General features: G+C 55.7%; 2 protein-coding genes across 6 annotated transcripts in view; one reads left to right on the forward strand and one right to left on the reverse strand.

Moving 5' to 3' along the window:
* The window catches only part of HPSE2 (heparanase 2 (inactive)), a 110,027-nt gene extending 103,727 nt beyond the window's left edge, over positions 1 to 6,300 (reverse strand). The window contains exons 1-2 of one of the 5 annotated variants that reach the window (XM_067001088.1): positions 6,177 to 6,300; positions 1,600 to 3,079 (exon numbers count right to left, since the gene is read on the reverse strand). In XM_067001088.1, the coding sequence (XP_066857189.1) occupies positions 1,600 to 1,637 (38 nt within the window). In that variant the 5' untranslated portion in view covers positions 1,638 to 3,079; positions 6,177 to 6,300. Of the gene's footprint in view, positions 1 to 1,599; positions 4,859 to 6,176 lie in introns of those variants that run through there. The other 4 variants (XM_067001091.1, XM_067001090.1, XM_067001089.1 and 1 more) reach the window with 4 other exon arrangements.
* Positions 2,073 to 22,291, forward strand: CNNM1 (cyclin and CBS domain divalent metal cation transport mediator 1). Its single transcript, XM_067000617.1, has 14 exons — positions 2,073 to 2,115; positions 4,999 to 6,897; positions 16,492 to 16,635; positions 16,998 to 17,138; positions 17,466 to 17,635; positions 17,855 to 17,954; positions 18,090 to 18,137; positions 19,264 to 19,326; positions 20,112 to 20,272; positions 20,375 to 20,552; positions 20,654 to 20,767; positions 20,851 to 20,967; positions 21,138 to 21,265; positions 21,627 to 22,291. The coding sequence occupies exons 1-13, from the start codon at positions 2,073 to 2,075 to the stop codon at positions 21,215 to 21,217; spliced, it is 3,258 nt and encodes a 1,085-aa protein (XP_066856718.1). The 3' UTR covers positions 21,218 to 21,265; positions 21,627 to 22,291.
* The last annotated feature ends 1,384 nt before the right edge of the window (positions 22,292 to 23,675 follow it).

Genomic DNA, 23,675 nt, shown 5'->3' on the forward strand with positions numbered 1-23,675 from the left:
TCTGCCTGATTATGACACCTCTGCCACAAGAGTCTGCAGCTCTGTCAGGACACCTGAACACTGCTCTACTACAGAGATGGGAAAAATCAGCTGTATCAAAGCTCCAAACTGATGGTCTGCAAAGGGAAATCAGAAGAGAAGTGTGCAACTCACAGGCAGGGAGCAAGAGAAGGAGCCACCGAGAACTATGGGTTGTGACTGAAAAGCACACACGTAGAAGAAGGAGAAGCAAAGTGAAATGCTGGCAGTGTAGAAGCAGTGGATGCCCAGGATGAACCCGGGAGATGAAGAGGATCAGATGGGCAAAAATGAGCACCACAGAATGAGGAGAGAAGGCCAGCAGGTGCTGAGGTATGCTAAGGGAGCCATGAGAAGATGGGCTGATGCTGGACAGACCTCAGACTGACCCTCTGCTTCCATTCTCCAGTGAAAGCTTTAAAATAAATGCAGAAAAAGCAATAATTTCAACTTACAAATTTTAAAACCAACAGTTAAGTTCCTGACCTACTCCTCTTTAAGGTGGTGGTGGAGAGATGAAGGTCTGCACGCATCGCTTGTCAGGCTGAAATCCATAATCTGGAGGATCTCTTTGGGATTCTCCAGCCATGCAAGAGCACGGTCTGCCTGCAGCTTCACGTGATTCTGGTACAAAACCCATCCTTCCCACTGACCATCAACAACCACATAGTTCCTTCTCCCATCTCAGGAGCAAGGGGGCAGGAAAAAAGTGCTGCACAATGACAGAGAGAAACGAGAAGTATTTCCACGGCCCTTGCAGCAACACAGCCTCACCTCAGCACTGTTTCAATGCTGGCAGGTCTGCAGAAACAAGGGGGAAGGTTGCAGGGAGGGTGCAGTGTCCCTAGCCCAGGCACAGTAACTTCTCAGCTAGAAACAATTGCAGGGAAAGAGCACGTATCCACTGCTCAGGCATCTCCTTTGTCCTTTCTACCAGGATCTGGGTGTTGTATCATTTCTTCTCTCTCCAGTTTCTCTTCTGTTAGCCCTTTAGTAACAGCAACATGGAGAAGGCTAAAAATAAAGCAATATAAGCAATATAATAGGCATGCAATTGCATGTCTATTTGCTTTGAAAAAATGATGCTTTATTTCCTGTACAATGGAAAGTACAGTTTGATGTTACAACTATTGGGTTTTGACTGAATGCAGAAATTTGACTTAAACAATGACATTTCCCCCTGTATTTAGTATTACCATATGTCCCTGATTATATATTTAAGTTGCCGAAATGAATTAAATTTCATGGCTTCCCCAAGTTAGATTCTCTTGGAGTGGACTGTCTTTAACTATTAACCAAAATACTCGGAAAACACTTTAAATCAAAACAGCAGACCTTTTGGTATCATTTCAGGAGAAAATTGGTTATCGCAAACCAAGCGCTTAACATGTCAACATCCAGAAGGCTGGCTAAAGCTTTGCAAACCTTTAGTAACCATGTCCAGGACACAGAGAAAAGGAGTTAATTCAACACCACAGCCTCAGAAAGAGGAAAAAAATTGGAGCTCCCTTGCCTGGGGTCTTATTCCTTCTGCTTCAGAAGTTATCATATATCCCACATCTCAGTGCTTATTTCACTTACTTGGGTAAAGTATCTTCTCTCAGCTGGCTGCAGAGCATTAGTGACAATCACGTTGCAGACATGTTCCGTGAGAAGCCAGCTCTGTGCTTGCTAGTTTTCTTCCCACTTTCTGGGGGAAAAAAAAAAAAAAAAAGAAAGAAAGAAAAATCCAGCTTTTCTTTACTCCTTCTGTTTCCCATCACGATTTGGAATTGCTAACATTTCTATCCCCATCAGCAGTCCCCCAGCAGCTCCTCACCCCTTTCTGGAGGACCAGCGGACACCAGACCCCCTGGGCTCTCCTCCACCAGGAAGGAAGCGAATTGCAGCCCACAGCCTCTGGGACTCTGACTTCAGACCTCAAAGTCAAGTTGATCTGAAGGGGCTTTACCAAACTCCCCATATCCATGCTGCCCTCCTCCTCCTCCTGGACCTGCACCGTCAGAGCTGGACAAGGACAGCTGTGATCAGGGGTCTCCCCACAGGCAGGGGCCATGGACCTTGAGAGCTGCGGCACAGAAGCTGCGGAGGAAGCAGGTTATTATTCCTCACTGAATAGCAATAGCAATGTCACAACAGAGAACAGGTAAAAGGAGGAGACCACGGTATATGAAGAAAATGAGGGCAGCCACGCAGTGCTCGCTGAAGGACTCAAGAGGCAGGATGCAGCCAGGACAGGCCTCAGTGAGAGCCTTGGAAATTCATGTCATACTTTGCCAAAGACTCAATCAATTGAGCATGTGCTAAAGCTCAGTTTGTTTTGTCTTATTTTGAGCTTTGGAAGATATTTCCTATCTTGAATCATTGAACATGCTCCAGCCACACACCTGCAACTTCTGGAGTGCATCCTCTCGGTGAGAGGCTGGCTAGCACGTCGTCACTTATGCAGGTCAAATCCTACTGAAAGCACATCAGACCACAGCTTTCGCACCAGTTTACTTTTACATGAAGCACATATAAGCTAACATCTGGCAGGAACACAACTATGTCCTGAGCTAGATGCAGCTCATCGCAACAGATGGTGTGCTTGAGACCACAGGACTAGGGCAGCTTCGCCCCAAACCGAGCATTCTTTCTCCTCCACAGCCTTGCACAGAGTTGAGCTCTTGCCACGAAGGTTTTGCAGTCCCCTCACCTCCTAGGCTGCTCCAGACCGTACGTAAAACCCAGCCTGCAGGTCACTGCCTGGTCCAAGCATCCGGGTTATTTTGCTCCTACGGATGCATCTCATTGCATGAAGCAGGATCCTGGCACAATTATACTGTGCATCAGTGTAACGTGAGGTTAGCAATACTCAGAAGCAGCTGCTACAGACAGTGCCTCCAGTGAAGGAGGAAACTGCCTCGCCAACACACACAGTAGCTCTGCCAGCACACACAGAGGCAGGCTTGGTAGTTAGCGATCTAACAAGTTGCATCTGCTGTCCGCTTGGGGGCAAAGGATGGAGAAGTTACCAAAGAGGCGCCTCCAGTGCCACTTCTTCAAGCCTGAGAGCTTCATCCTAAAGGGAGAAACATACAGAAGAGAAAACCTGACAGCGCACATGGAACATACAAGATGTGACCAACCGCCTCTGCAGCCTTACAGTCACTGCCCGAGACTTTTCCTCCCAGGTTTATTTTGCCAGTAGAAGCACGGAGAGAGGTTGCCACCTTGTGGTTCCTCCTCCTGCAGTGCCACGGCTCCGTGCGCTCGCCCAGAGCAGCGGGTGTGCAACCTGCCGGCTGAGGATCTCCGGCGACCAGGGTACTACGGACAAGAGAGCTTCCCAAGCACCTACTTAACTAAAAAAAAAAAAAAAAAAAAAAGAACACTGTAATTCGCAGCCCTCAGTTCCTACACTGGAAAATCCTTCGGGAATCTTCAGGTTAATAAGGATGAGTAACCACTGACACAGGTACCTAGCTTCCAAACGGTGACACAAAGCGCTGACAGGGATGCTCAAAACCAGATTGTCTTTATGATATTCTCAGCATAAGGTTTTTGGACATTTCAGGGCTGGTGACAGCTTGCTGTTGCAAAAATATGGGGTAGTGTGAGACAGTGGTTCCCACATGGCCCTGATACAGACGGAGCAGCCATGTGCTTGCTCCCAGCACTTGCACACAGAAAGGCAGGAGCAGACTGAACTTCTCCCTGTCCCTTTGGGTACTGTTCAGGGCAATTTATGAGATGTGTTCCTCGGGTGGTACAAGTTCAGCCCGGGGGAAGGTCTGGAAAAGGAGGTTATGAGTTAGCCTCTGTAAGTCATGCCCAGGTAGAGCACCAGACAGTGCTCCTACACTGGAGCTAGGGAGGTAGAAAGGGAAAACCAGCAAGAGCTTGTGAAGCAGCACAGAGCCCCCAAGAAATCCCAGGGAATTAACCAATTTTGAAGAAAAAAAAAAAATTTAGCTGCCTCTTCTGCAGAGGGGGAGAGTTTCTCCCAGCTCAACAAGGAACACAGGTCTCCCTGGTAGCTCCTCATGCCTGTGTGCCTGCTGACATAGTGACGCACAATGCAGCCCATTTTCATGGGTGTTAGGAGGAGACAGTGCTGTTAAATGACAGCACTGATTCACCCCACCAGCCACCTTCTCCTATAAATCCCTCACTTGGCCCTGCCCAGCTAAGGCAGGGCTGTCTGGCTCTGCCTGAAGGCAGAGGGACTGATGGTGGGGCTTCAGGGCAGGCCCATGGCAGCAAAAGCCTCTCGTGGCTCCAAGAGAGGTCCCCAGCACTGACGTGCTCATGTCACACAGCCTCTGCTCCAGCCCTGCTCCTGGCACTGGGAACAAAGGCAATGGCTCTTGCAGGGGGTCTGGGCTTCAGCTTCTCCATCAGACTTAGAGCAAGGTGGAGGAGGATGCAGGTCATGTCTAGGGCCACTGTGGATCTGGATGCCTTCCATGGAACGACAAGAGTGGGGAGGAATAATAATGAATAATAGTAATTTGGGGGGAACTCCATGACGTTTTCTGGCTAGCTTTCCGCTTTGCCATTAGTGAGTCTGTCAGAGATGTAAGCACTGACTCTTTTCCAGTTCCCCAGCCTCTGCTTCAAGGCTGTCCTGGATGGTGGTCCAGGAAGACACAACAGTTCCAGCACTAGGCGACTTGTTAGCAAGAGTTAATACCCCCTAAGTAAATGGGGGGATATTCAGCACATACTTCTGGAGCTGATAAATCACTTTTGCATACCACACTCTCCATCAGGTCTAGGCACAAGAATAATGTTCGTTCCAGAGCGGTACATTTGTCTCCTAGCAAGACTGCAAACTTAAAGCTGTCCTCCCATTAAAAACCAATAATAATGATGCCTCCCACAGGAAGAAGAGAGATGAAAGCTGAAAAGCAAGGCGCTTGGGCCTCAGCAGACCGCAGGGGGAGGCCGGCTGCGAATCCCTCGGCAAGGCCACCGCACGCTCCCCAGGACACTGAGCCGCTGAGCACCGGGGGGGCGCAGCCAGCCCCCAGCCCCGCACCGGCCGGCTCCCCCGGCTCCGGGAGCGGGGCCGCGCTCCGGGGCATCCCCGGCACGGCCGGGCCAGAGGCGGGGGGAGGCGCGGGGCCTCCCGCAGCGGGGATGGCTGTACCGGGGGCTGCCGGTGCCAACCTCCCCGTGCCACGCGTGGGCTCCGCGCAGCGCGGCTCCACCCGCCGGCTCCCGGTCGCACGTGGCGCGGCGGCTGCCCGCCCCCCGGCCCACGTGTGCCGCGCCGTGCCGTGCCGTGCCGTGCCGCGCCGTGCCGGCTCCCCGCTGCAGTCCCGGTGCGGCGGCGGGCGCTGCGGCATGGCGGCGGCGGGCCCGGGGCGCGCGGCGGCGGCGGCGGCGGCTGGGGCCGGAGCCGTGGCGCCGTGCTGCTGCTCTTCTTCTCGCTGTCGCCGCGGCCGCCGGCCGGGGCCGCCTGGCTGCTGGGGCTGCGGCCCGAGGACACGGCGCCGGGCCGGGTGTCCCTGGAGGGCGGCGCGGTGCAGGCGGCCGAGGGCAGCCGCTTCTTGCTGCGCCTCTACTTCCAGCCGCCCCCCGAGGGCAACGGCAGCCGCGGGCCGGCGGGCGAGCGGGAGCCGCGGCTGGTCTTCATCGAGGAGGCGGCGGCGGCGGCGGGGGGCAAGGCGGCGGCGGGGGCGGCGGCGGCGGCGGGGGCGCGGGGCCCGGCGGAGCGGTGCCGGGAGCGCAGCGCCTGGGCCTCGGACGTGGAGGTGGTGGGGCCGCTGCGCTCGGGGGGCGCGGCGGGCTCGGCGCTGGCCGAGGTGCGGGTGCGGGAGCCCCGCAAGGGCGAGGCGGCGGCGGCGGCGCCGGGCGGGCGGCTCTTCTCGCTGTGCGCCTGGGACGGGCGCGCCTGGGCGCACCACGGGGCGGCGGGGGGCTTCCTGCTGCGGGTCCGGCCGGCGGCCCCCGCGCTGGGCGCCTGGCTGCTGCCGCTGCCCGAGGCCGGCTGGCTGCGGGCGCTGGGCGCCCTGCTGCTGCTGGGGCTGTCGGCGCTGTTCAGCGGGCTGCGGCTCTCGCTGCTCTCGCTGGACCCGCTGGAGCTCCGCGTCCTGCGCAACAGCGGCTCGGCCGCCGAGCGGGAGCAGGCGCGGCGGGTGCAGGCGGTGCGCGGCGGCGGCGGCACCTACCTGCTGTGCACGCTGCTGCTGGGCCAGGCCGGGGCCAACGCGGCGCTGGCCGGCTGGCTCTGCGCCTCGCTGCCCGGCGGAGGGCCGGCGGCGGCGGCCGGAGGGCCGCGGGGAGCGCCCTGGCTGCCGGTGCTGCTGTGCGCCGCCGCCGTCTTCCTGGGCGGCGAGGTGCTGCCCTACTCGGTGTGCTCGCGGCACGGGCTGGCCATCGCGTCGCGCACCCTGTGCCTCACCCGGCTGCTCATGCTGGCCGCCTTCCCCCTCTGCTACCCGCTCAGCCGGCTGCTGGACTGGGCGCTGCGGCAGGAGCTCAGCGTCTTCTCCACGCGGGAGCGGCTGCTGGAGACGCTGCGCGCCGCCGGCCCCCACGGCGACCTGGTGCGGGAGGAGTTGGCCATGGTGCAGGGCGCGCTGGAGCTGCGCACCAAGGTGGTGGAGGACGTGCTGACGCCGCTGGCCGACTGCTTCATGCTCCGCGCCGACGCCGTGCTCGACTTCGCCACCGTCTCCGAGATCCTCCGCTCCGGCTACACCCGCATCCCCGTCTACGAGGGCGACCGGCGCGACAACATCGTCGACCTGCTCTTCGTCAAGGACCTGGCCTTTGTCGACCCCGACGACTGCACCCCGCTGCAGACCGTCACCCGCTTCTACCGCCGCCCGCTCCACTGCGTCTTCAACGACACGCGCCTCGACACGCTGCTCGAGGAGTTCAAGAAGGGTGAGGCTCAGCCCCGCGCCCCCTCTGCACCCCCGGTGGTCCCCGATCGGCAGCCCCCCGCGGCCCACCCTGCGTCACCTCGTGGTGGGAGCTGGCAGGTACCGGGGATGCTGGGGGGAGTCGGGCCCTGCATGCGCTGCTGTGGCGGTGACCTTGGTGTCCCCTGGGGGACCAGCCCCCGGGTGGACGGATGGAGGGCCTGCAGTGCTGGCCGCGCCTGTGATGTTAACGGAGACCGTCAGAGCCTTCGGCCTCAGAGGTTGCTGTCCCACAGGTGAGCCTGGCTCGCAGGGCCTGATGTCACAGCGGGGCTGGCATGGGGCACAGCGCCTGCCCTGCATCCCTCCCTGGGCAGGGCAGCGCTCACGGCTCTCTTCTGCATGGGGGAGTTCATGGCAGGAGATCGCATCTCATTACTCAGCTCTCGCGTTTTCAGCTTGGCAGTGAGAAGCAGGTCTAGAAAGTGTTTCCATGAAAGTAGTTAAAAGGAAGAAAAAAAAAAGCCTAAACCCTTAGAACAAGCTCTACTTTCTTTGCAGCTGCGATGCTATTAATAATGCAGCAGCTGCCAGCAGCCCCAGCGAGGCTGAGAGTTGTGTTTCATTAACCCTACCTTGAGAATACACACAGCATGCATTTTCTTTTACCCCCTGGGAATTGTGAAGCGCTTCGCTGTGTGATGTTCGGTACGTCATACTGTGGTGCGTGAACCTTTAAGAAATGGCTGCAGCAGTGACATCCTGCGTTATGTAATGCAGGATACGCTCGGCTCCCGGGCTGCCTGTGGCCTCTCTGCTGCAAGCAGAGCTGATCATGTGAGAAGGGCCAATCTGGTCCATCCCAGATACAGAGGAGCCTCTCTGTGAGTCATCCCCACACTAGTTTTTGGAGCTGGGGGGCACTGGGGGATAGGATGTTTCCTGAACACCGGGAAAGCAGTCATCAGATACATGCAGGTCAGCATCCCCTCCGGAGATGCACAGCTGCATCCCCAGCACCGAGAGGGATCGCAGAGAGAGGAGTTCTGTGTGGCACAAAACACTCAACCTCTCTGCCCCGCAGCACAACTGGGGACTCCTCATGTGGTGCAAATCAGCAAACTCCTGTTTTTAATAACAAGGCTGAGAGCAAAAGCATTATGATTGCTCTCTGGGTTCAACCTTGATGAGTTGGAGGAGCTCCCCCCTAGTACCTCTCTTAACATAACCAGCAGTATCTCCTCTTCCCAGTTGCTTATGTACCTTTGCAATTCTTTCTTAACTCTGTTTTCCTGCGTGATGCTACAATGTCACTGAAGTTCATGTGAGATCCCCACTGCCTCTACCTTGCCTAGAGAGTCAGCTGTTGAAGATATCAGATGAGGTGGGCACAGTCTCCCCTTGTCAGCTTCCCCTGCATTTTATCTGATTTCCTTCGACATATCCAACTACTTTTACTTCCAGATTTGTTTTACAGCCCGGTACCCTATGGATCAATAGACCTATATAAATGGACTTGCGGTTGCTCAGCTCCCTGCCCTTTGCTTGCCCTCCTTCCCCCTCCTCCTCTTAGCTGAAGATGTTTTCTCTGTGTCACTCCCTCAAGTGGCAGGCGCATTAACAAGCCTTGCTACCAGCCTTCTGCTGCCCTGTACTAGCCTTCATCCCAAATGAAGACTTTCCAGCCTTCTCCAGCCTTGCTCCATTAAACTCTTGGCATTTTGCTTCGGGTTCTTCCTCCCCTACATCTGTTTGCCATCATGGTCTTCTGGGACATTTTGCTACAGCACTCATGTAGAGCTGTCCCTAGAACTTCTTTCTGTTCCAACCTCATTTCTCCTTGTGTTTCTTTAAATCACATGGCTGAAAAGTCTTGCTTTTGGTCTTACAAACTAACTCAGCTTGGTGTTTAGCAATTCCAGCTCTTCCCCCACGTGTTCGTATCCCCGGGTGTTGCTGTTCTCTTCCGATTAATCTTTCTGCTATTTGCAGGCCTTTTGTTTACCCCAGTACCTTGTATTTGTAGATGTCCACCCCAGCCACCCCCAGCCCAGGCCTGAACCCCTCCTAAACTCTCATTTCCCAGTTCCCAACACAGGTTCCTGCTCCAGCTCCTGCTCCGCCACAGGTGTTCGCTCCCAGCTGCCTCCAGTCACATCCACTGCTGTCTCAGCCCAGTTCACTTGACTATTTAATTTCGAAAATAAAGATTTCCCATTTGTAATTAAGAATCTTCATCACTGTCTCATTTTCTGTGTCCATGTGGATTACTTTGAAATATCTCGCTTGATCCAATCGAGATTGCCTTCCCTGGCCAGGTCTTCTGTGACACCTCTAATTAGCGAGCAGGTTCGTTGCTTGTTGGCTCAGTGAGTGGTTAATGAAGGCATTCATCAGTTCACACATCCAAGGTGTCAGCAGGACAGCAACTGCTCCCACCGATAAGGCCCAGTCTCTTTCTAGGAAATTAAAGTGTCGGCTAATGATGGGCATTGCTAACCAGGTCCCCCGGTTCGTGACAAACTTCTAGAGCCACCCTTCTAGATTTCTTTTCCTTCTCCCATGATTAACACTTTTTGTATCCTTTATTTCTTTGGGTTATTGCAGTGTTTATACAAAATACCCATCACGTTTTGTATCTTTCTTTCCTCGATAGCAATATATACTTCAAGATCTGTGTTTTGCTAGTGATTAATGTTCTGCCACATGCACTATGCCTGTAATGTCATTTTTTGCATAATGCGTAAGTAACATTCAATTTCACTGCCTGAGCTCTTTGCCATAGTACACAAACATTTGTTCTTACTGAAAATGTCAGTATGATTAAATACAGCACTTTGTGACTCTTGCTTACACCTCCGTTAGCGCTTTCCCTTTTCTCTCTCCCCTCCTACTCACTGCTATCACACTGCATTATCGTTGTTTACCTGATGCATTTTCCTCTCATTGTGCTATCCTAGCTATGAAGATTATCAGTTTTCCCCCCATCTCCAGTCTTCAAACAGGTTTTGAAGTTTTCCTTCATTAGTTTCTAGGTATGCCCACAGATAACTGTGTTTGAGCTCAGTTCCCTTCAGATGCGTTGATGTCTGCCTCAAGTTTCATCCACACGCAGCAGAGTCCCCTTTTTCCCCAGCAGGGCTTGGGGCAGGTGCAATTACCCTGCCACGGGCCTGGCAAAGGGCACTTCTGGCTTTTGTAGAATCCAATTGCCAAAACGTGTAAACCAGATGCAAACAGCAGCACACACTTCAGTAGCACCTGGGGAGTTGGTGTGGTTGCAATGACCAAGAGCAGCGGTGAGCTCCTGCCCCATCGCAGCAGAGACGTGGCCAGTCCCTTCCCACCTGCTCTTTCACAAGCATCCTTTGATGCCTGTCTCCTGGAGAAGGATGCTTAAACTGGGGGCACTGGTGGGAACTGGGAAAAACCCAGGGAAGGCTGCAAACAGCAGCAGAGGGGAGAGCTGGCCTGCGAGAGGAACAGCTTGGACCTCAACTCACAGCCTGAGAGAACAGGGCAGCTGCTAAAGCAGTGCTGGAAAATGGCATTACAGCAGGGTGAGGCAGTTCCAGCTGATGGCAGGAAATGCTTATGCTAGAGGGCGGTTTTGGCTTGATCTCCTCGGTCATCTCAGAGTACCTGCCTTTATTCTAGGCTCACAGGAGGAGTTACCTCATACACCAGAAAAACTGCTGCACCGTATTTAACAAAGTAAAGCAACATAGAGGGGCAGATGAGGTCCCAGTAAGATAGACTTCACCTGAGGAGAGTCGAGCTAGGAGGAAGGGTTTATGCACACATTCGGTGTGGAATGCTGCCGGCAATGCAACGCAGTCTGCTTCCCCTCCACCCCCAGAAGATAACCGAAGCGATGTGTAGTGCACCTCCAGCCCTGTGGTCTATGGTGTAACTCCATGGGGAGCACTTCCCTGAGGTGCACCTCCTCGTTCCCTACGTGCCTTTGGGAAGTCACAGTCTCTGCCTATTAAGTCATTTATGGGTTTTGCTGGCACATTTCCTTGGGGGGATTTCTATATTCAGAAGTGGTACCTTTCAGCGAATAACCTTCGACTGTCAGAGAAACGGCGGAAATTTGCTCTTACAGTCATCTTTCTACAGTAGGCAAGAGACTGAGGTGCAACTCAAATTATTCTTCAGTGGTTTGGTGTCTTTTAAAAGACACTAAAAGTAAGTTCTCCAAAAGCAAGCTTCCTGGCTTAGCAGTGGAAACAGCCTGTTTTGTCAAGGACAATTTTGCCCTAGGGTCTGGCTTTGCTTTTAAAAAACACTCCACAGCCTCTATTATTAATAGATTTCCACAAATCGAACGTAGCTGGAAGAGGTGCTCAGGCTTGCCAGGAGCGGGGACCGGTCGCATTTCAGCTGCTTTTCTTACTGCCCTCCTCCTGAGCCCGCAGTCACCGTGAGCACAAAGCACGGCCTGAGCTTTAAACCAGCCTGTAGGAGATTTTTGCGAGCGGGACTGCTGCTGTCCCGGACATCCTGGTGGGGTGAAGCCCTGCCCTCTGCAGCCATTTGTACAAGCTGAGGAGCCCATTGTCATCCAGGACCCATCCACGTGTGCTGAGCAGCGATCACCAGGCTGGGAGTGGGTGAGGTGCTGGTACACAAAAGATGGTTTCAATGAGTCACGCTGCGACTCTGCCTGAAACATTACTTTAATTTCCCCCAAAACACCGTGCTAAGTCTCATCGTGTGAACGCTGTGCTGCTACACCCCGCCCCAGCAAGCCCCGAAACCAGTTTGCCCTGGGGAGGCATCCAGCATGGCCAGAGGGGAGCTGTGTCCTCGGGAGAGGCACCCAGCTGCCCAGCGCCCTCAGGGCCTCTTGGGAACTGTGGGAAAGCATAAAGCGTTCCATGCTACAGACACCACAGAAAATGGTTTTGCATCAGCCTTTTGGAAATATTTGGGTTTTTAGCTTGGAAGAGTCTCAGCACCCTCGTAGGCTTCCATAGCAGCAAGGAACATGCAAGAAAAGCATTTGTGGGCAGGCAGATTGAGAGCCAGGAGGCCGGAGCCCTCTTGTACAGCAGATGGAAGATGAGACTCCGTGTCTGGTCTAATCTTTCTCTTACCCTCCTCATCTGTTTTGTCAACCATAACACATCAACTACTCCAAATAGCTTATGTCCCTTCTTTCCCCCAGTTTTTCTTAGGATTAGGAAAACACCACAGCGGAGTGTGAGAAAGGCTTTTGTACTCCCATAGAGGCAGAAGTAAGCAGATGAAATTCTCATCCCCAAGCAAGTCTGGATTCAGTTAGGATTCACGATTTTCCCTTTATATGGTGCTGATTCCCTGCAGAGCCAGGCACCCTCACAGCCCTGCTGGGCATCTCCCTGGTGCTCAGGTGCAGACATGCGTTGCCTCCTGGAGCAGCTCCTCAGGCCTGTGGCTTCATGCTTGGTGCAGGAGCCTGGTGACACCAGAGCATGCTCACTCAAAGTTTTCAACTTGGGGTCCCCAGTTAGTTCAGATACAAGTCTGCAAAGGAGGCTGGAGCTGCTGGCAGCACCCCCAGCCCAGAGAAGAGCTCTGATGAGAAGCACACGGAGAACAGACTTCAGTTGCATTACAGTTGTTTCTTGAATCCAATTCACTTACTAATTACTATTCTTTTGCTTTCCATTTTGTAGCTGTAAATTATTTGTGCCTGTACCTTGAATTCATTGGAACAGCTTTAGACTTCACAGTAAAATTCACAAAAATAAATTTCATACTCGGAGTGCTCATCACGTGGAACGAGAGACAAGACTGAAGCATCTTTAACATTCCTCTGGCAGAGCACCTACATAAAGAAATGATAAGGAAGTAGTGTGGGCTATATTTGCAGCCAACAGCACTTTCTTTCCCACAAAGAGAGGCATTTCCATGTGTTCAGACTGTATTCTCCCGCTGGGGAGGATGCTTTGAGGTGGATCTATGTGCCCAAGGTCGTTTGGGTACCAACAAAACCCAAGGCTCCTAAAAATGGGTATAAAAGCTTTATATATCTGTTCGGATACTGGCTCCTTCCGGAAGCTTTCAGCTGTTTACATTAGCTCTGTAATTTTGCATTTTGAGGCATTAACTTCTCAGAGAAGCTGTTGTTTGAGAAGAGCAGATTTTGTGTGGCTCATAAAGAATTCAGTACAGTTGTATCCCGTGCTGAGCAGACACTTAATCACCTATAGACTTCCTGTGTGAGAGCAGTCCTGCCGAGGCCAGTGGAGCTATTCACACAAGTAAAGTTAATTGCCCGTTTGTTCGAGCATTTGCCAAGCCAAGGCTTTGATTCTCAAGAGTCTCACCGCGCTTCCTTGCAGCAGTGATCTCCCTGTAAAATTCGCATGTGACAGCCTGCTAGCGGTGGAACAGCTCACCCTTATAACTCATTTCATTGGAGCTATCAAGCAACAATTACAATAGCACGGTTTTTGGAATTGGTTTTACAGATCTTAAAGCTGTTTTAGATCAAGTTTGTTGTTTTGTTTAAGTGATTTATCGCTCTTTATTGTGCTCCCACTGCAGCAGACCTGCAGGGTGGTGCTGGAGAAGACTGCCACCCCCTGCTGTCCCCAGCTGTGTCCCTGTACCACTCTCCTCTCAGACAGCTTTCACCTCAAAAAATTACCCAACTTCTGCCCTCATACCTGCTCCAAAAGCCTCTACCTTTCCTCTGGGCAAGTACAGCAGCTCCCACAGCCAGGCAAACACACCCTCACACAGCAGCACCCCTAGCCAGGGCACTCAGACACCTTGCTGCCCTCCTGAAAGGCCTTTTAAAAGAGTGATGGGAGGAGATGTGGGACCTAGCAGGTGTGGGGGCAGCAGTTAGAAAGTGGTATCGTGGCCCTCAGGGGGGAATCAGAGGCAAGGTGGGTGCAGCTGGAAGCAGTGGGAAGTGCACCCCTCTGGCTGGGAGAGAGGTGTGGGACATTTCTGTGATACGGGCATCAGCTGGCAGGGCAGGGGCTGAGACCAGTGCTCTCCTTGGGGGGCAGGAGCAGCTGCACGAGTTGCAGCCATTTTCCACTTCTGGGTACCTGCTCTGCTTCTAGCGTGGGTGTTAGCCTGGAAACCTAAAACTGGAGGTTTATAGCATGGCTCCGAGTGTTTATTTTCTGTGAAAATAAAGAACCTTTGAGCGCTCTAACAGCCCTCCTGGCTCTGCCCCCAGTGTGGTGAAGCCCTGGGTCTCCTCCCAGCACGATGGTGCCGGGTTATTTCTAAATAACCTGATTTGCTGCTCTGTGAGCGTGGGGCTGGGATCGCATTTCTCTGTGGCCGCCCTAGAGTAAATTATAGTGTCGATGTAGGTGTTTGGCCAAAAAAAGAATTGCCTCCATTACTCTCTGACTGCCTTTAAGTAGCACCTAAGCTTTTTGTAAGGGTTTGGTGGTTTTGGGTTGCATGTAAATGTCGTTAACAACAAGCTTTTGGCCAAAAGAAATAACTTTTCCCCTCTCCTCGCTCACCCGAGGACTTGTAGGAGACCAGATGGCCCCAGTGTTTGGGAGTGGGTTTTGGCAAAGGAGTCATTTTCAAAAGTTGGACTTTGCTGAGATGAAACGTAGCTGTTGCTGCTGTGTTGCAGCCAACTCTGCTTCTTTTTGCTTTTTAAGTCTCGAGTTGTGTTGCTTTATTACCCGCCGAACAGACAACGTGCACAAACCCTTGTGTGAGGTGAGGGAAATAGCCTGGCCAGCAGAACGTACCGAATTCTCAGTGCCCCGAGGCTATTGATTTGTTTTGTAAAATGCATCTCCAGCTTTATGGGAAGAACAACAGTGCTACTTGCGGTGATGTTATGTTCTCATTTCTAATTCTGTAGGCGTGGGAGGCAGCGAGCTGCTCTCTGAAATCTTGCAATAAAAGCTTGGTATGAGGAGGAGGGAATTTATGCTGTGGAAAATGCCCAAGCTTTTTCTGTGAGAAATGTATAGTGCTGATCTTCGTCTGAGAAATAGCGTTTGCTCGTCTCGGATCCAGGGCAGGGTTGTTTGAAGGTCGCGTGTTCCCCAGAAGGACGCGTTTGGTGGGGCTCCAGGCTGCCCTGGATGCAGAAGTCACCAGCGGGTGAGGAGGAACCTCTGCAGTAGGCAGGAGCCCACCCACATTGCATTTCTGTACCTAAATAGTGGTCCCGTCCCCTGGCCCAGGTGTAAATGGGAGAAGCAGATGCAGAGGCACAAGGAAAACTGCTCCCCTTTCAGGTAACCATTGCTGCTCGAGGAGCTCAGCTCTGGGTCTTTGGGGGGAAAAAGGGTGTTTTCAGCTTTCCCAAGGGCCCTGCAGTGCCCATGGGAGGGGTAGTTTTGTGCAGGATTAGCGCCAGGGAAACAGAGAACAAACAGAGGGGAAATTGTTGGATGTGGTGCTGCTGAAAGACATTTTTAGTGTTTTCAGCAAAAGTAGAGGTCCAGAACCTGTGTGCGCTGCTGCAGGGCGTGGGAGCCACACTAAGTAGAGCGGTGCCGTTAGCTGGCAGGTCCGGGGTGACATCTGAGCTGGAAACCCAGGAGCTGTGCGGGGCTTGGGAGTTGGGTTCTAGTCAAGCTGTTGAGCAGGAGCATAAATCAGAACAGACAATAAGGGAAGGGAGAAGTTGAACAAGTCAAAACTGCTTACAGAGAGCAGAGCTGGACACGCGAAAGCAGATAGCGATGTTTAAAGTATGCCAAAAGCAAGAAGCCTGAGAATGTGTCAGCACAGCTGCCAGCTTACTGGGGGCAATCGAGGAAGCTGAAATTGTGATTGAGAAACATGGTGACTTCTGAGCAGGAGTCACCATCACTGCAGCTGAAGGAAGGCCCTGCTCCCAGTCTGTGTAAGGTAACGGGGTGCTGTCAGGGGCAGGGTTTGGAAAAGATGTTCAGGTGCAAGCCAATTGCTTGACAAGGGCTCAGCCTCCCTGTCCAGATGGTTCACCCAAGAGTTCGGCAGGAGCTGGGCTGAAAGCTGCAAACAAACATATGCATTTCTGCATTAAAACCAGCTGCTGTTCCGCCGAGCTGGAGGCTTTGCCTGTGTTTAAAGGAAAACTTTCGGATCAGTCCAGACAGTGATGGATAGAAAGATGCGGGGGAGCTGTTCCTGGCAATTTGGTAGGAAAGATAATTAACAACAGAATGAGAAAACACCAGGAGGACGAGGGAAACCAGTAGAGCCCAAGGACGCGTTCACGTTTCTGTGTCGGAGGACGCTGTCTCCTTCCTCCATTAGAGCTGTCTCGTGCCAGCGAGGCAGTGGGTAAGCAAGAAGGAACTGGCACAATGTATGTGCAAGAGGCTGCCAAAGAGCTAAACAGGGGGTTTGGCTGTCCATCTCCTCGGTAAAGAAAGCAAGCAGCCCCAAAGAGCTGGGCAGACTCCTGCAGCACCCCCAAGGCATCAGCCTGGCAGTGGCTGATGGCTTCTTCTTCTTCTTCTTCTTCTTCTTCTTCGTCTGGGTTAGCACAGCCGGGGTGGGTTTGGGTGATGGGGTCCGCTTCAAGGTGTGGCTGTGCCCCCCACCCAGCCCTGTCCTGCTAGCCCGCGGTGCTGGGGATACCTCTCTCAGTGCTCTCCCCCGGGGGTGGGGGTCTCACTGCTCTGCTCTCCCACCGCAGGGAAGTCCCACCTGGCCATCGTGCAGCGGGTGAACAACGAAGGGGAAGGAGACCCGTTCTACGAGGTGATGGGCATTGTCACCCTGGAGGATGTCATTGAGGAGATCATCAAGTCTGAGATCCTGGATGAGACAGATCTGTACAGTTAGTGTCCCAGAGCAGCTACTGCGGTGGTGGGAGCCCACAGACAGATATATGGGAAGGAAACGGGCCAGAGCAAATTGTGGTCCTTCCCCAGAGCAATTAACGGGCATGGTGGGAAAGACGAGAACGATGGAGAGATGCCGGTCAAATGCTAGGGAGTCTTGAATGCTTGAGACAGATCAGCATCAGACTCGTGCCCGAGAAATAAGTGTGTTTCACCAGGGAGCTGCTCCTGGGGCCATGATGCCCAGCGCTGTTTGTCCACCCCTGCTGCTGCCCCAGCCCCACTACAGCGTGAGCAAGACGAGCTCTGCACGTGGGTGCTGCGGGCTCGGTGGGTAACAGCCGCTCTCTGCCCACAGCGGACAACCGCAAAAAGGAGCGTGTGCCCCACCGGGGCCGCAAGCCCCAGGACTTCTCCATCTTCAGGCTCTCGGACAGCGAGATGAAAGTGAAGATCTCCCCCCAGCTCCTCCTGGCTACGCATCGGTTCATGGCAACAGGTACCCTTGTCCCGGGGGATACGTGCGACACGATGCACAGCAGCGGGTGTTCGGGGTCCTGCATTTCCCTGCAGTACGACCAGGCACCCCTGAACTGGTCCTCGTTTGGGCTTCCCACCACCACCAGCAATTTCTGCTTGCCTGGTCCCCCCCCCAGGCTTCCCTCTGCCCTGCCAGCACGGTCTGCATCTGGCTGCCCTGTGCAGGGGGGTGCTGATGCTGCGGGGAGGGGGCTGCTCAGCTCCAGGGGTGGCAGGTTCCTGGCACCCCACGTTCCCCCCAACAGCCCTGGCCCCGCTGAGCCAGCCTGTGGTGCCTCCCCTGTAGAAGTGGAGCCCTTCAAGTCCCCCTACCTCTCCGAGAAGATCCTGCTGCGGCTCCTCAAGCACCCCAACGTCATCCAGGAGCTCAAGTACGACCGGAAGAACAAAAAGGCGGCCGAGCATTACCTCTACCAGCGCAACCGCCCTGTCGACTACTTCGTTCTCATCTTGCAGGTGCAGGGGCAGAGGGGCCGGGGAGCCCCCTGCTAAGTGGTGGCACGGGGTGGCCCGTCTTGTCTTGCTCCTGGCTGCTTCTGCAGCAGGGGTGGCTCTGGGGTTTGTAAGGGATACAGAAATTCCCGTCTTCTTGTAGGGTGGCAGGGACTCCCGCAGCGGGTCAGTGGGCAGGGGTGTGGGGGGCCCCATCTGAGCGGGTTTCCCTCCTCCTTCCAGGGGAAAGTGGAGGTGGAGGTTGGCAAGGAAGGGCTGCGGTTTGAGAACGGGGCGTTCACCTACTATGGCGTCCCCGCCATCATGGCCATCGTCTCCTCGGGTAAGGGCTCTGCGGGCCCCCTCCAGCCCTGCCCTCGCTTCCGTGGCTGGGAGAAGGGGCTGGACGTGGCTGTGGGGCGGGATGGCACCCAGGACCCTTCCTCTGTGACTCACGTGCCCTCAACTGTCATTTCAGATAGTGACGTGCGGAAAGTGAGCAGCCTGGCTGGGTCCTCCTTCCTGCGTAGGTATTTGGGAGAGGCTGGGGCTCTCACACCTCTCCGGCTGGGGGGACGGTGGGCTCACACCCCAAAACAGCAGCTCTGGCTCTGCTGCGGGGTCAGAACCCGCTGAATTCGGACTGATGGGAGGTGCAGGGAGGGATGTTGTTGGGGCACAGGGAGCGGCAGGGGCAGAGGCACAGGTGTGCAGGGCTCGCACCAAACCCCGAAGAAACGAGCGTGAGTAGCGGGTCACAGCGGGGAATGCGGACATGAACCCTTCAGCATTTAACCACTTGTTACATAACCGGGGTTAATTAATAACCTTTTTATTGCCCGGCTATTTTTGGTGTCAGCGGCTGGAGCAGGTGTGAGGCGAGAGCTGGCCCGGAGCAGGGGCGCAGCACGGGAGGGTCGGGCACCGCGTACAGCACCAAGTGCCGGTGTTATCACCCCAACCTTTGCTCCCTGCTGGCTGAGGTTGCTCTGTCAGCTCCTGGTGCTGCTGCCACTGCTTGGACATTTATTTCCAGACGGTTTCGGACCAGGGGAGGACACAGCCAGGAGTTACTGGGGGAGGAGCAGGGAGGAGGATGCTGCAGGGCAAGCTTTCTGGGGAGTTTAGCTTGAAAGCAGCTGAAAACCATTCAGCAGATTGTTACCAGAGCATTGCAGCCCCGTAGAGGGCAGGCAGAGTGCCCCAGGCAGGAGAGCCAGCAGGGAGGGGTGACAGTGTGACAGCGGCTGGAGAAGAAGGCTGAGAGCCAGCAGTCTGGGCTCTGCCTCTGGTTTCTGGGTGAACACTGCCAGCAGTGGGAGCAAGATCAGCTATCGGGAGTGTGTTGCTGATGCTGTGTGTCAGTCTGTCCACGCTTCCCAGCCTGGGAGCCCTGCATCACTGTTGCATGGCCCAGGTGCTTGTTCACAGCACTGGGGTCTGTGTCCCTCCTGGAGTCCCTGTTCCCAGGGCTGGCGAGTGCCTCCCCCTAGAACAGCCCCAGGGGGTGGGAGCTGGGGGGGTGAGGGGAGCCCAGCCTGGGGCTACTGGCACATGATTCTCATCCTCATTTTTCCTCTTGGTCTGTCCCTCTCCTTACCACTTCCTCTTGCCTTGCCTGCCCCGTCCTTCCTCCCACCCCTCTCTTGCAGTGCCTGTCTCGGTGTCCCGTACCTTCGCCTTCAGCAGAGGGGACTCCCTGGCTGGCTCACCAGGTAACGGTGCGTGGCTCAGGGAAGGGGTCCCTGCATGTGCCAGGCCTTCCCCAGCTCCCGGTGCCCCCACAGCACCCCACACCAGGCAGCCCAGAGCATGGGGAGCTGCATGGGTGCCTCACCCCCCATGGGCCCATGAAGAAAGGGATGGGGACAACTGGGAGCCATAGGTGGCTTGGGCTTTTTTTGCTGGGCAGTTTCCATAAGTTTAAATTCCTGCACGTGCTGCTTGTGCTGAGTTGTCTGGCTGCTTGCTGCTGCTGACCGTGGTTACCCACAGCTCTGCGTGCACGCCGCCCTGCTCGGCTTGCTTTCCGGGAAGCCAGGTAATAGAAGGGCATTCCAGCAGCACAGTCAGCAAAATGGTGACATTGCCCGTGCAAGGAACAAGCTGCCTTTGTTCCCTAATAAATCACCAGCCAGACAAAATCCATCACGCTGCGTGTCAGAGGCCATCGGTCAACGTGAGTGATGGGCCAGCTGGCCTCTGCAGCCCTGCTCCTGTCGGGTAGGACACCCTGCACTGGGGACACGTGCCTGCTGCGGGTGGCCCCGGGAGCACAGCGCCCTGGTGCGCAGAGGACAGAGAGGACCCTCATGAGGGCTTCCTCCAGGGAGGGATGAGCCAAAGGGCCCTGGTGTGCACAGGGCACTGCCTCTGGACGTGACAGGGATCCTCTGACCCTACTCCAGCACCAGAAGCCCACATGGCAGCACAAAATGATTTCCTCTCATCATTTCTTGCCCCTCTCTCTGCCTCCCCACCGGGCCCCGGCCCTCCCCAGTGAACCGGTCACCTTCACGGTGCAGTGGGCTCAACCGCTCCGAGTCCCCGAACCGGGAGCACAACGACTACGGGGGCAGCACCACGCAGCTCTACAGCAGCAACAACATCTACACTCCTGACTACTCCGTGCACATCCTCTGTGACGTCCAGTTTGTCAAGGTACGGCTGGGCTGGGCTGGGCTGTCTCTTCCTGCATTCCCAGGGGCATCTTGGTGCCCGCAGAGCCAGCTGAGCCATGTGAGCATGCCTCTGTGTGCCCAGGTCACCCGGCAGCAGTACCAGAACGCGCTGGTGGCCAGCCGCATGGACAGCTCGCCCCAGTCCCCCGACATGGAGGCCTTCGACAGGGACTCAACCAAGGCTTCGACCACTCGGGGCACCCCACAGACGCCCAAGGAGGACGCTACTGCCCTCCTGAATGAGAGGAACAGCGTCATGTGTGAGTCACCCCGCGGGCACCCCTTGCCTGCCATGTGCGCTTGTGCCCCCATCCCTGCCACCATGCCACCCCGCAGCCTCACCGGCCCCGTGTCCCTGCAGGCAGCCGGCCCGAGGGGCCGCGCAGTCCCAGCGAGTCCGTGTGCCTGCGCATGGAGGCCATCCCCTTCATCCAGGAGGAGCTGCCTGAGCACAAGGACAACAGCAAGCGGCAGGGTGAGTCCGTTCGGGGGCAGAGCCTGGGGGCAGCGAGGCCTTGTGCTGCCCCGGGGCGCTGCAGCCAGGCTGGGCTCTTGCAGACAGGGAGTGCTGCGGCACCGGGCTGGAGGCAGAGTCCCCGGGCAGGGAGGCCGGGACCGGCTCCTCTCCCAGCAGCAACGAGGAGACCCTGGGCAAGAGGCTGCTGAGATCGCTGAGTGAGTGACCGACCGGGGAGGGAGCGCCCGGGGTGCTCAGCGCCCTTCTGCCCAGGTCTGAAGCGCGTAGGGCTCGCCCCCACCCGACCCCCTGCACCCCTGGCCCTGAGCACCCTCGCCCCCTGCCCCGGGGCCCCCCCACCCCAGCCCCCTCGGTGCCGCTGCTGCAGGTGGGCGCAGGCAGCGCCAGTCGCCGGAAGGTGAGAAGGTGCCGGAGGAAAGCTCCAACCTCGTCCCGCTCATCACCTGAGCAGCAGCGTGGCCGGAGCACGGTGCTGGAGGCCCACGTGGACCAGAGGTAGGAGCCTGCCCCTTCCTGCGATATTCCTCCCCAGCAAGGGGGAGGGTGCTTGGTTTTAGTAGCGAGAAAATCAAGTTTTCTGTTGTTGAAGCAACGTGGTTTGGAGGGCTCCAGAAAGACCCACCCAGAGCAGACATGGGTAAGGGCAGTCCCACGCAGGCATGCGTAGCCGGGGGCTGGAGATGCAGCAACAGAGTCCAGCCACCCTCAGGGAAGGAGCAGAGGTTGGGGAGAGAGTGAGACCCCGACTTGTGTATTTTCACAGATAGGAACGTGTGTCTGCACCCGTGCCGCAGAGCTCGGTTGGGGTGCGGCAGGGCTGAGCAGCAGCAGGGCAGGCTGTGCACATGTCTTCCAGGTCTGCAGCATGGGGGTCTCCCGCCGCGAGGCTCACGTCCAACAGCAGCAGGTCTGCACTCGCTCGCTGCCCACCCGCCTGCCCGCGCCGCCCCTCCCTGCAGGACCCATGCAGGCCCCATCCCCAGGCGAGAAAGGATGAGCCCCCGGGGGGGCCAAACCACCCAGGCGGCAGGGACCAGCTCACAGCAGCCCCAGGGCCCTCGCCCAGCTGCTGCCTGGTAGCATCTGGTCTCGAGGAAGAGGTGAAGGAAGGAAAAGGGGAGAAGCGTTCCCTGCGGCAGCGCAGGGAGGGGCGGCCCGACCCGAACTGCCCTCAGCATCATTGCCCATCCCCATCCCCGCGAGGCCCGGAGCCCCTCGGTGCCGGGCGCTGCACAGACGTGGTCTCCACCATCAGGAGAAGATGCTTTTGGGGGGGTGCCACGTGCAGCTCAGGGCCCCAGGACACGTTTGTGCCGTGCCCGGCGCCACGCACATCGCAGCACATGCTGACCATCGCCACAGCCCTCTCCGGGGGGGGACGGCCGGTCCACGCCGCGCTCACCCGTCCTCCCGGGCAAGGGAGGCTCAGGCCGAGCCCCCAGGGGGGCACAGGCCAGGCCGTAGTTTTTGTAGAGGCTGACTGCAACGGGGATATCAGCATTAAAGGTGATTTCTCCCCGAGTGAGGCCCTGTCTGTGTGAGGTGGGGTATGGGAGGCACATGGACGCTTCCCTCCTAGGCCGGGGGGGCTGGGCCAGGCTGGAGGCACAGCAGCAGCCCCAGAAACCCTCACACACGTGTGCCAAGGGAGCAGGTAGATGTCCAGATCAACAAATGCTTCACATTTTCCCCCTGCCCTCCATGAACACGGGCTCCTGGGCAAAGGGGGGCAGGCCTTCCCTCACTCCTGCAGCCAGGAGAGCCCTCAGCAGCGCAGGGTCAGACCTCAGAGGAGGACTGGGGAAGGAGAAAGGAGTTAATGATACGCCCCTGCAGACACAACAGTGGGATACACATGCTGGAGCACAGCCTGACGGATAACAAATCTCACAGTTCAGCCATGCTGATAAAACCTCAGCTGGACTAAGTGCACCCCGGCCTGGGGACTGCCCTGCTGAGGAGACAGAAAGCAACTGCCAGGAGGCCAGAGGAAAGCAGGGGCTGGCAAACAGCCTACCCCGAGAGGCTGAAGGAAATGGGGTCGCTTAATCTGAGCTGGTGAAGGATGTGGAGGGGGGGAGAGGAAGTTTTCACATACATAAAAAGCCTTTGGAAAAGAGAAAAGGAATAATCTGTTCTCTGTTGCCATGGTAAGTGGGATAATGGTAATGAGCTTACACCACAGAGAAGGAGAAATTTAGGTCACTCGTTAGAAAAAAGAAGTCTGGTAAGTGCAGCAAAGTGCTAGTACCGATCACGTGGGTGGTTCAGGCTCCACACCCAGAGGTCTGTAAGAACAGCAGTACAGGCAGATGTCAGAAGGAACAGAAGTTGGTTCCGCGACTCTTTTCTCTACAATCACCCCTGGAAGTCACCTGTTGACCATCATCACCCCAACTGTGGGTAGACACCAAGAGGAGAAAAAGCCTCCCACCTGACCCTCTGCACAAAAACTGCCTCTGCCTCACCAACTTGTGTGATGTGAGCTACTGATCTAAGAGGGACGGACACACCAGGGTGCATGAGTCCCCTTGGCCCTACAAGGGAAGCAATAACAGGGGCAGGGAAGATTCCTGAAGGCCATACAGCATTCTGCTTCATTGCAAAGACCTCTGACAATCAAGAGAGACACACTGCAGACACAGGAAGGAAACAAGGCAATTTTCCCCTTTGCTTTCTAAGCTGCAGCACAAGCAAAATCCATCAGGACAGTAGTGACTGTCACTGACTGACCCTGTTCCCCTTTCCTCATCAAGGTTTTGGCAGGAGCCTGCTGTATCAAGGTGGTAATGTCAGCTCCCGAACAGATCTGCAAAGACAGAAGCAGATGGTCCCAGCTCCTTTTCAGTGCCAGAAACCCAGGCTGTTGCTGGCAGAACCCACTAAAGCCAGAGTAGGTGGTAGT

This window comes from Anser cygnoides, chromosome 7 (assembly GCF_040182565.1).
Source record: "Anser cygnoides isolate HZ-2024a breed goose chromosome 7, Taihu_goose_T2T_genome, whole genome shotgun sequence".
NCBI lineage: Eukaryota > Metazoa > Chordata > Aves > Anseriformes > Anatidae > Anser > Anser cygnoides.